This window comes from Dendrobates tinctorius, unplaced genomic scaffold (assembly GCF_039654945.1).
Source record: "Dendrobates tinctorius isolate UK_male_01 unplaced genomic scaffold, ASM3965494v1 ptg000069l, whole genome shotgun sequence".
NCBI lineage: Eukaryota > Metazoa > Chordata > Amphibia > Anura > Dendrobatidae > Dendrobates > Dendrobates tinctorius.
Window position 1 is genome coordinate 22,356,202 of NW_027361737.1, and position 12,241 is coordinate 22,368,442.

Genomic DNA, 12,241 nt, shown 5'->3' on the forward strand with positions numbered 1-12,241 from the left:
GGTAGAGATATATTGAAACTTGGGGGTAAAAAAGAACCAATTGCCTAAAGCAGCAAACCAAATATCAACTCAATTTTTTCAGATTTTTTTTTCTGACTGGCTGCAGTGGGCAACTGCTACTACATTTCCTAGACAAGTTTTGGTAAGTCTCCCCTGATAGCCAAGCCTTTTTCCATTAAACATAACAGGCATCCCATTATTAAAGAATACCTACCAAGTCTCAGGAAGGTTACAGATACCTCCGCCATACGCCCACTTGCTGTAGAAGAGATGCCATGTTCTGGTTTGCTCCATCCAAGGCCAGAACGCTGAAGTCGGGCCTGTATATAGTCTCTGCATAAAGCTTTGCCCTGTGCTACCAGCTCTTTATCTGTGGGGGACCTGTCGAAAACCTCTAAAACTTCTGCAGCAAACACAGATGAACGACGTAGCATCTCCATTTTTAGAGAGCACAAAGGAAGACTTTATGTTCAGCCTTCATTCATATGTAGTCCATGGCTTTGGATCAAGCATCTTATCCAAATGAAACCTAAAGAAACAAACAAAAGTGTCTCCATCAGTCTTAGACATATAACAGTAGTGAGAAAGCCACGATGGGGCTGAAATCCGACGGCCGCTACAGTTTTCTGATTATTTAACAAGTAACCGCTTGATTTTTAGTTTCAACGATTTTATTGCAAACATGAATATCTTTTAACATGAAAGACATTGATATCAAAGCACAAGGGTCCCCTCGCAGGGGGACATATGTGAGAGGATAAATGGAAAAATATACAATATCCTTATTATCATAGTCTTAGCTTTATAAAACTATAGAATAACAGGCTTAACACAACTTAGGCTGCTTTCAGACTAGCGTATTTTACATGCAGTGCACGGCACCGCTAAGCCCCGCCCCCTGTCCGCCCCGTCTGGTCATTTCCTCCTACTATCGCACACAACTGCATGCGATCTGCGCACCCTATCTTTAGCATAGGGTGCGCTGGCCGTGCGCTAGTAGGATTTTTGCATGTGCTGCGCACTTTTTGAAGGTGCGCCGGTGTGCGACGAACGCACCATGTTGCATTTTGGTGCGCTTGGCGCACCTTCAAAAGTGCGCAGCGCACGCAAAAATCCTACTAGTGCACAGCCAGCGCACCCTATGCTAAAGATAGGGTGTGCAGCTCGCATGCAGCCATGTGCGATTGTAGGCGCTAATGACCGGACGGGGCGGGCAGGGGGCGGGGCTTAGCGGCGCCATGCGCTGCATGTAAAATGCGCTAGTTTGAAACTAGCCTAAGTTAGAGTTAATGGGGAAGGGGGAAAGAGGGGGGATGGACAATGAATGCTGTTATTAAGAAATAGTGTAACATTTGTTTCATGTCCTATGTTCAACAGTGATAATAACTATATTTATATATTACATGGATAGGGATATCATTCTAGGGAGATCATCATTGTTTTGCGCCTGGATCCAAGGTTCCCATATACCTCTGAAAACATCAAAAGAGTCAGATCTAATGGCTTCTATTTTTTCATACAGCATCATTAGGTCAACTCGTTTTTTCACCTGTAATATTGACAACGTATTAGTTTTCCATTTACTGGCTATGTGGTTTCTAGTTTCCATAGTAATAAAATCAATAAGTCGGCACCTTTTGTTATTGGCATGGATTGGTCTGTCCCCTAGAAGTAACACAGTCGGTGTTAGTAGTAGTTTCTTATTCAGGACAGTGTTGATTAATTTTATGACTTCTTTCCAGAGAGACTTCACTATTGGGCATGTCCACCATATGTGGAGTGTGTCTCCGTCATCAGCGCAACCCCTGAAACAATTGCCAGGTACCGTATGCTAAACGCTGTGTAGGAAACTGGGAATGTATTCTGTGAAACAATTTAAGGGACATATCAGTGAGTGAAACTTGATTACTACCTTTTACTATATTTTCATAGCATTTGTACCACCTTTGAGGTGTAAGGGAGATTTGTAAATCTTCCTCCCATTGTTCCATAACCTTCATTTTCAAGCACTCCCTAGGTTGTAGAAATATAGAGTAAAGATAGGATATAAGACCATTTCCCAGTGGGTCATATAGACATTTTAGTTAATAAGATGTAGGTTTAGAGTCCGCTAAGTTTGTAGTTAATTTTTGTAAAAAATGGAAAATTTGTTCTAACCTAAAAATTTCAGACCTTGGTACTTGATGTTTTGTGATGGTCTTGTTTTGGCATTAGTTTAAAGCGAGTAGATAAATTTTGCAGCCTAATGAATTTATTTTGTTTCCACCATGTGTGATTCCTTGACGCTACCCTTGGCGGAAACATGGGATTGTTGAACAATTTTAAAAGTGGAGATGGTTGAGACTGCAATGCAAATTGAAATCTATTGGTTCTCCATACACGTAGTGAATGAGAGGTGTATGGCGAGTGTATATCCATATCTTTGGGTAAAGGTCCCATGGCCCAAATCAGACTTTCCAAGGTGTAAGGTGCTATGTGAGAGTTTTCTATTTGTGGCCAGATAGGTGCCTGCTGTCCAGCGTTCACTGCTGCCAATTGAGCAATCTGGGCCGCCTTATAGTAGAGAGCAAAATTCGGTAGTGAGAGTCCTCCTTGTCTTTTGTGTCTAAACAAGGTATACTGAGATATACGGGGTTTCTTATTGTTCCAAATAAAGCGCAGAATGTGTGAGTTTTTTCATTTTAAATGTCAGTTGAGGTATCGGAATAGGCAGGGATCGGAATCAACATAGAAATTGAGGCAATGTAACCATTTTTACTGAGTGGATCCTTCCCAAAAAAGAAAGGGATGGGGAAGACCATTTTGAAAGAGTTTGCGGTAATTTATGAAGGAGAGGGGCAAAGTTATATTTAAATAGAGTGGATTTGGACGTTGTAAGTTTAATTCCTAAATAAGTGATATGTTGCTTTGCGTGTCGGAAATGAAAATTACTTAGTATGGAAGCTTGAACCGTAGGTGAAATATTCAGGAACATAATCTCTGATTTATCCATATTAACCTTAAGTCCAGAGACCTCCTCAAAATGATTAAGTGTTTTTATGAGATTAGGTAGCGATACGTGAGGATTCTTTAAAGTTAATAGGAGGTCGTCGGCAAAAAGACTGACCTTGTATTCATGTTTACCCACATTTTGGCCCACTATGTCGGGGTGTAGGCGGATCTTTTGAGCCAGTGGTTCCATCACCATAGCGAATAGGGCAGGGGACAGAGGGCACCCCTGCCTGGTTCCCCTGCTATTGGTTTGGGTGTGATCGAAGGTAACTTCAAGTAAGCCACTGGGTTATTATAGAGGAGCTTAAGTGAGTCAATTAATTGTTGCAAAATCCCCATTTTATACAGTATATGGAACATATATGGCCAGATGACAGTGTCAAAAGCCTTTTCTATATCTAAAGTCAACAGGACCAAGGGAGATTTTTGTTTGTTGGCGGTATGAATAAGATTTAGATTCCTGCGAATATTATCCAGGGCCTGTCTTGTTGGGATAAATCCGACCTGATCTTTGTGAATGAGGCTGGGTAAACATTTATTGATCCTATTGGCTATTATGGATGAGAATATCTTAAGATCTAGATTTAATAGAGAAATAGGTCTGTAGTTCTTGGTGAGTAAAGGATCCCTCTGTTGCTTTGGAATAACTGCAATACTGCAATATGTGCTGTATAGAATTCTGGTGGCATTGGCTGACCTGTTAACATGCTATTACAGTATGTTTAGTCAGTATTGTTGAAAAATTTTTATAATATAGTGCCGTTAGCCCATAAGGGCCTGGGGCCTTCCCAATTTTTAGATGTTTGATAGTAGAGGCAATTTCAACCGCTTGATTTTTGAGGAGGAGCAGAAGTTTCACCGGCAAAACCACGCAGCCAAAATAATCAGCGCAAAATCAATTGATTTTTTTTAATGAGCAATTTCAGACACTAATATGTCCACAATATAAAATAAATAATGTTGGTGGCAATTGCAAAAAATATCCCCAAAAATTATATTGAGAAAACCTTGTAACTGTTCAGTCACTGTAGTCAACTGCTTTATGTCTTGGCCCCTCAGAAAACGTCTGAAGATATTGGTTGTTGGGAGCCATCATGTGTCCTAATATACGGAGATGACTGGAAACAGCTTACAAATATCTTAAAGATATCAGTATGTCTATCACGATAACCATTGTGTTATGTCCACCCAATCGTATGTACTTAGCATCTCTACTTTGCTGAGAACCATGGCCTCGCCACCACCATGACCCGATTTTTACCTCCATTAAGGGCTCTTCTCTCTCAGTACTTGAGGCAGCAGCTGACAGGAGGAACTCAAATCTATCAGTTATTTTTGGATTGTCCGTGTTCTGGGAAATGTAAGTGTTTATGTCAAACTGTCAGCGCTGCCTCAGTATTTTTCACCCTGGTCTATAGTTCACTTAGCAAATTGCCCTACAAGATACTTGAAATACCTCAACAGACTTTCATGGTCATATTTAACCCCTGTCATTCTTACTGCCTATAGCAGTGGTGCACAATCACTCTTGGTCTTGAGGGCCACATTGTCATATTGAACAACCCCCGTGGGCCGCAATGCAGCATCATACACATCACAAAATAAATATCTATTAGATGCAGATTTCATTTTTAGGACTCTCAGATATCGGAAGGATGGAGGTCCTCTACTCTTCCATTCACAATCCATAATGGAAGAGATCATGGATTCAGCTTTCTCCATTGCAGTTTATGTAAGGCAATGGCACCGTCGAGTGTTTCCCTTCACCCATAATTGACAATGATTATGGCAGCACTCATACATGGCCACTTCTGTAGTTTTACCGTAAGCGAGGACAGTGACACCAGTGCTGATTGGGTGCAGGGATCACGTGTCATAACGACCGCATGAGAGCCCCAGCAATGCAACTGCTGACACCGCTGAAAAAGAGCCAGCATGGGAGCTGAGTACAGGTGTTTTTGTTTTATAGTAGTGAACAACCCCTTTAACACTCTCCTACTCTCTAATATGGAACATACACAAGAACAGTCACCCACCAGGAATGTCTATGATGGAATAGATGAGCTTTGTACAGAAAGGCATTGAGGGACGCATGCGGCCCTTGGGCCACAGATTGTGCACTGGCCTATAGTCTTGAAAATGAAACTTTTTTTGTTGCTTTAACAGATTAGGCAACACATTTAAGATCCAAAATTTCCACCCATTTTATATGAGGCCAAAGATGGTCCACGAGCAACAATAACTTAAGAACCTATTTACCCTTTCTGTGGGCATCTAACTACACCATCTCTATAAAACTGTAGCAGACGTCCTTTTATACATGTCATACTATGCAGAGGCGCTAGAGAGTCTGCAAGCATGTGGCCCATACTGGTGCTATCTACTAGTCATACTGTCATAGGCAGCAGGCTGCAACTCTGACCTAGTAAAATGTAACGGTGTTCATGTAAGCGACACTTTACAGACTTGTAAAGCTTCATAGATTTGGTCACTGGCGTAACTACCGGGGTAGCAGCCGAAGCGGTTGCTTTGGGGCCCGGCCCATATAGGGGCCCGGGTCCCCGACTCCAATCGGCGCTACCCCAGGGGCGGACCTACCGCCCGTGCAGCCTGTGCATTGCACGGCTCGGGGGCCCCAGGGGAGAGGGGGGCCCTCCAGCACCACATGGCTAATTATTCAAATTAGCCATGTGGAGCGTCAGGCGCAAGGAGGAGAGGAGCCAGCCTTGAGGTGAGATGATATCAGCGTCAGTCACGCTGTGCTGCGCTGCTGCTGTGGGAGAAGAGAGGAGGAGACAGACTGTCTCATTCACTGTGCCTGTGGCGCGGCTGGACAGTGGCTGCAGCCGCAGGTCAGTCAGTCACTTGTGTGTGTATGTGTGTATGTATGTGTGTATGATGTATGTGTGAATGTCTGTGTGTATGTCTGTGTGTCTGTGTGTATGTCTGTGTGTGTATGTGTTTATATTTGGATGTGTGTGTATGTCTGTGTGTGTATGTATGTGTGTCTGTATGTATGTATGTGTGTATGTCTGTGTGTGTATGTATGTGTGTGTCTGTGTGTGTATGTCTGTATGTATGTGTGTATGTCTGTGTGTATGTCTGTGTATGTGTGTGTGTATGTATGTGTGTATGTTTGTGTATGTATGTGTGTATGTCTGTATGTATGTGTGTGTATGTCTGTGTCTGTATGTCTGTGTGTGTATGTATGTGTGTATGTCTGTGTCTGTATGTCTGTGTGTATGTCTGTGTGTGTCTGTGTGTGTATGTATGTGTGTATGTTTGTGTATGTGTGTGTATGTCTGTGTGTGTATGTATGTGTGTATGTATGTATATGTGTGTGTATGTGTGTATATGTATATGTGTTTGTGTCTGTGTGTATGTGTGTGTATGTCTGTATGTATGTGTGTTTATGTATGTGTGTGTCTGTGTGTATGTATGTGTGTATGTATGTGTGTGTATGTATGTGTGTATATGTATATGTGTTTGTGTCTGTGTGTATGTGTGTGTATGTCTGTATGTATGTGTGTTTATGTATGTGTGTGTCTGTGTGTATGTGTGTGTATGTATGTCTGTGTGTGTATGTATATGTGTATGTCTGTGTGTGTATGTGTGTGTGTATGTATGTGTGTATGTCTGTGTGTATGTGTGTGTATATGTATGTCTGTATGTATATGTGTATTTCTGTCTGTGTGTATGTCTGTGTGTGTCTGTGTGTGTCTGTGTTTCCGTGTGTGTGTAGGTTAGCCTGGCCCTGGAGGAGATGCGGATATGAGAAGACTGTGATGAGGAGAGGAGGCCATGATGCCCGGGGTGATGGGAGAAGAGAAGGCCATGGGGGGTGATGGAAAGAAAGCATTGATGGGGAGAAGGCAATGATGGGAGTTATGGAGAGAAGGGAGTGATGGGGAGAAGGCAATGATGGGAGTGATGGAGAGAAGGGAGTGGTGAGGAGAAGGCAATGATGGGAGTGATGGGGTGATGGAGCAGGCAATGATGGGGAGAAGGCAATGATGGGAGTGATGGGATGATGGAGGAGGCAATGATGGGGGTGATGGAGCAGGCAATGATGGAAGTGATGGGGAGAAGGCAATGATAGGAGTGATGGGGTGATGGAGCAGGCAATGATGGGAGTAGGCAATGATGGAAGTGATGGGGAGAAGGCAGTGATGGGGTGATGGAGAAGGCAATGATGGGAGTGATGGGGGAAGGCAATGACGGGAGTGATGGGGTGATGGAGCAGGCAATGATGGGAGTGATGGGGAGAAGGCAGTGATGGGATAATGGAGAAGGCAATGATGGGAGTGATGAGGAGAAGGCAATGATGGGGGTGATGGAGAGAAGGCAATGATGGGGTGGTGGGGAAAAATAAATGATGATGGGGTGGTGGGGGAGAATGCACTCGTGGTGGTGGAAAGGGCAATAATGGGGGTGGTGGACGAGGAGGAAATGATGGAGGTGGTGGAATGGGCAATGATGGGAGTGGTGGGGGAGAAAGCAAAGATAGTGGTGGGGGAGAAGAAAATGATGGAGGTGGTGAAGAGGGCAATGATGGGGTGGGGGAGATGACAATAATGGGATGCGAGGGGAGGAGGACAATGAGGGGTGTGGGGGATTGGGATGTTAGGAAGGGGGACTTATAATGGCCTTAGGAACAGGGGGAGGTGGAGGAAGACATTATCACTTATTATGTCTAACACAGTCCCTTAGTATATAGTGTACTCACTATGTCTAACACAGTCCCTAAGTATAAAGTAGACTCACTAATTCTGTATAACACCACCCTTAGTTACATAGTTTCCTCTTTTATTATGTATAACACGTCCCTTATTCCGTACCATCCTCTCTAGTTATATATGGTGCCGTCCCTTATTATATAGCTTCCCCTGCTGTTATATATAGTGCTGTCTCTTACATAGTGTATTCTTGTTAATTTTGTTATTTACAGTGCCCTCTTTTATTACATAGTCCCCTCTCTTGTTAGATATAAAATGACTGCTGATGGAGCAGCCGGTGACCAAACTACCAGTCCATCGGCTCCTCCATTAGAAAGGAAGCTTTCCCATGCTCCATTAGCCATCATTGCATTATTCAGCTAACAAGATAGGATGGTATGTAATAAAAAACAGGTCTCTATATAATTCAATATGTAAGAGACGGTACTGTACATAAGAGAGGGCACTGTGTAAGGGACAGCAATATACATAATAAAGGAGACTATGTAATATATATACATGTATGTGTGTGGCTATATAATATCTATATATATATATATATATATATATATATATACAGTATATATATATATAGCTTTGATGCCATAAAAGGAGGGGGGCCCAGACACATTTCTTGCACAGGGGCCCCAAGCTGTCAGTGTCCACCCCTGTGCTATCCGGTAGTGCAATTTAATTAAGTACATTACTGTGGCGCTCCGGCGGGTGCTGTGGGTGGCCAACGCTGTCTTGGGGGCCCGTCGGCCCGGTGAGTGTAGTGTAGGGGATCCGGGGCCCCGGCGGAAAAAAATGTACACTATGATTTCGCAGCCTACACTGCATTTCTGTGCCTGCTGTGCGGAGCGAAGCACATATTGGGCCCGCCTCCCTGACTGCAGCCAGTCACAGAATGTATTGCTTCAGACTAATTCAGTCCCGCCCCTTCCCTGAGCCCTCGCTGTCTATTAGCTCTCTGCAGAGCTGCCTGCCGCATGGACCTCTGGGAATGTCTTGAAGGGGGTGTGTCTTTGAGGGGGCCCCGTTTAAAAGTTTGCTATGGGGCCCAATCAGTTCTAGTTATGCCCCTGGATTTGGTTTAAGGCTAAATTGTATATGTTTGCCCTAAATTTAAAGGTTTTGTTTTTTTTAAATTCACACAATGTCCTTAAAGGGAATCTGTCAGCAGGTTTTTGCTAGGTAATCTGAAGACAGCAGGAGATAGAGGCTGAAACAATGAATTCAGGGAGGTGTCACTTGTCAAAGTGCAAAGTGCTGCTGTTTACTAATTATGAATGATTTATCACTAAGAGATTAACATTGCCGGATTGGTCTGGTAACTTAGGAGCTCACCGTCTATGAACTTTGTACATATAGATCCTAATGTGGGCAGGGCTAGCTTTCTCAGCTCCGCTTCATTCTAAATCTAAAAGCTCTGATTGTGTGAGAACGGCTGCACCCAGTAATCTAAGTGATACATTGTTGGATTCAGCATCTCTGTGCCTACATCAGGCTGCTCTCAAATGAGGTAGCAATAACCCGATTATAGATTCCCTTTAAGATGCATTAGTACCGGATTAGTACAATCAGCTGTTTGAATGGTCTCCAGCCTTTTTGCCAGAGCGGCTACCTCTTCATTACTTTTTTACATTTTTTAGAAGTTTCAACTACCCAAATCCAGTGTGGTCATTTTGTCTCTGTTTTAATAGAGAATTGATCAAACCAGACATTTAAAAGAATTCTTCAGATGTATTTAAATAAAGCTTCATCATTGCATATGAAACCCATTAACTTTGGAGGAAACTTATTAACCCTCCGTCAGGCGCAATATAGATTCTCCTCAGTTCATGCGCAATGTGCCTGACAAGCACAGGTCAGAAAACCACCTATAGTAGCTACATATTTCAATTTCAGGACTATAGAAGTAGTCAGTGACCTTCATAGGAATGTATTAAAAGAGATTACACCAAATCAGATGCAAAAAAAACCATTTATTAACCATAAACTTATTAAAACTAAAAGTACCACTTTTCGGTAGTACCGCCAAATAGGCTCCAGTTATCTTTACTTAACTATTGCTTAAATATAAAATTATGGAAAAAAACTTAAAGGATATTGCACTTAGATGTTACTTAATTATTTTCTACTCATCTTCAGTGGTTTCAATTGCAGCAGAAGCAGCACAGGTACACTTAGAAAAGCAAGGCTGGCAGACGAAAGTTGCATGGGAAAGGCAGATTGATTCTTTACATATTTTGCAGTCATATTTAGAAAGCCTTTTGAAACCAGATACAAATGAGCAGGTAGTACAACTGCGTCTTTTAGAAGGTGGTAGAGTCGGTGTTTGTTCTGGAACGTCCTTGGGACGTCCTTTGTATTTTTATCTTTGCCCAAATAATAAGCTAGATCTGTGTCTGTTTCCTCTGTATCAGTGTCATCACCATCCTGCTCTGTTCCAGAATCGGTGTTACATTCTGCTACCTCATCTTCAGATGAAATGTCACTAGATTCCTCTAAATCCTCAGTTACTGCTGGTTCTTCCTCATCATCTTCTAACAAAAAAATCTTCATTTCTTCTAAATGAAGGGGTTTAGATGAATCATACTGTTTTCTGGCCATTGCAGCAGAAAATCTGAAGCAAGAGAGAAAGAGTATGTGTTAGGGCGCAATGTGCCTTAGAAGCCACCCTCCTTTTGTCTAAGAAAACAGTACTTATGTACACTAACTTAGCATTAATCCTTCATAAAACAAGCTAAATACACAATCGTGATGAATAAAAAAAGAAAATACTAACCTTTCAATTTGTGTTGAAATCAGGCGCAATGTGCCTGAGAAGCCAAAGTGTTGATATCTGCTCACTAGAAGGTCTGCTGAGTCACTGTGATATCAGGGTTCACAGAGCCTGTAGAGTCAGGAGATAACTAGGAGGGGTGGGGTTTTCTGATAAGTGGGCAAGGAGAGAGAAGTGAAACTAATTACTGTGTGCCTGTCAGATCTATTGCGCCTGACGGAGGGACCAGAATTCAATACTCAGGTTTTAATAAAAATACTGCTGGAGCAGGATGTACCTAATGTTTAAGGAGTCACACACCTGCTAATAAATTGTGCTTCTCGAATTAGGCAGATCTCCCATGTACCAGAAAATCAGGTGTGAATAGGTGTAGATTTACATTATAATTTACAACTTTGTTATGGCTGAAATTTAACTTAGGGGAAGTTCCCCTTAGTGTACTATTTCCTACTCATCTTCTAGATATTTTTTTGCTGACAGTAAATGAGAACACTTTTGATTACATTAAAGTGGATCTGTCTTCAGATTTCACTATAAAAGCTGCATACATAATTAAATAGATCTCTTAGACCTGATGAGGCTAATTCATTCACCTTGAAACTCAATGTCAGCATGGCTGTATAACACTCCACTCACCCTTGCCTGATTGACAGCTCCTCAGTGTCCCTCCTCCCTGCTGCTGAGAGCTCACACTGATCAATACAAGCTGCAGTTGTCAGTCAGTCTAAGTAGGTTGGAAGAGACTGAATACACATGGATTCATGAGCTATCTCATCTATAGATGGACTCATAAAACACTCATCTTAAAGGGAACCTGTCACCATGTAAATGCCATCCACTCTGCAGGCACCCTGTTACAGAGCAAGGGGAGCAGAGCAGACTGATATATAGCTTTGGGAGAAAAGATTCAGTATAATTTGTGTTTTATGCACTTAATCCTCTGCTCTTTCTGGGATTATCAGTCCCTTGGGTGTTCCTATCAGTGACTGACAGCTTTATACTGTATGTGTGTGTGTATGCAGTGATAGCTGTCAGTCACTGATAGAACCGCCCACTGGACTGCAGAATGGATAGCATTGACATGGTGCAGGTTCCTTTTAATGTCTGGAATATGCAGCCATTCACAAATGGATCTTCAAGTAAGTATAACTGCCCCATCAGGTCGAAGATATCTATTTTTTAAAAAATGAAGTTTCTATTGTGAATTCTGACGACAGATCTGTTTAGACTTCTTTATATACAATTGTAAAAGCCACTGAAATATCACTGTGTATCATGGACAAAATTTGATGCCTCCCCCCAAACCAGAAATAATGCAAGTTTAGTTATACTGTATGGAGCTGTGCAATTCACAGGTGCCTAATAAGGAAAGCGTGAAGCAGCTGAGGCGATTCCATGTTGCTGTCTTATTGTCTTATTATCTTTATTGTGCAGCATTTTCCTGTATCTACTTTGAGGTCTTCCTCACTTGCCGTTTGTCCCAGTTGATAAGGCCACAAGTGTCAGCAGGGAGGGCATCCTTACAAATGTACTGATTAGCCCAACACAGGCTTCCAATTTTATGGCCTTTATTTCCTTTGGTTTTCCATTTACCGTAATTAACCCTAATGGTCAGATTATGCAATAAGAATGTCTGTGGAACTTGGAAGTTGTTTTATAAAATCCCTGTTACATTGTCATCTGCGTTATGTCATCCTGAAGGTTATTAATCTTTATAGATAAATGCTTATTGTGCCAGAAGGTAACATTC

At 42.2% G+C, this 12,241-nt stretch overlaps 1 protein-coding gene across 1 annotated transcript in view; it reads right to left on the reverse strand.

Annotated features, from left to right (window-relative positions):
• The window catches only part of BOK (BCL2 family apoptosis regulator BOK), a 78,231-nt gene that overhangs the window by 34,774 nt on the left and 31,216 nt on the right, over window positions 1–12,241 (reverse strand). The window contains exon 5 of the mRNA XM_073581188.1: window positions 215–529. Within this exon, the coding sequence (XP_073437289.1) occupies window positions 215–440 (226 nt within the window). The 5' untranslated portion in view covers window positions 441–529. The remainder of the gene's footprint in view (window positions 1–214; window positions 530–12,241) is intronic.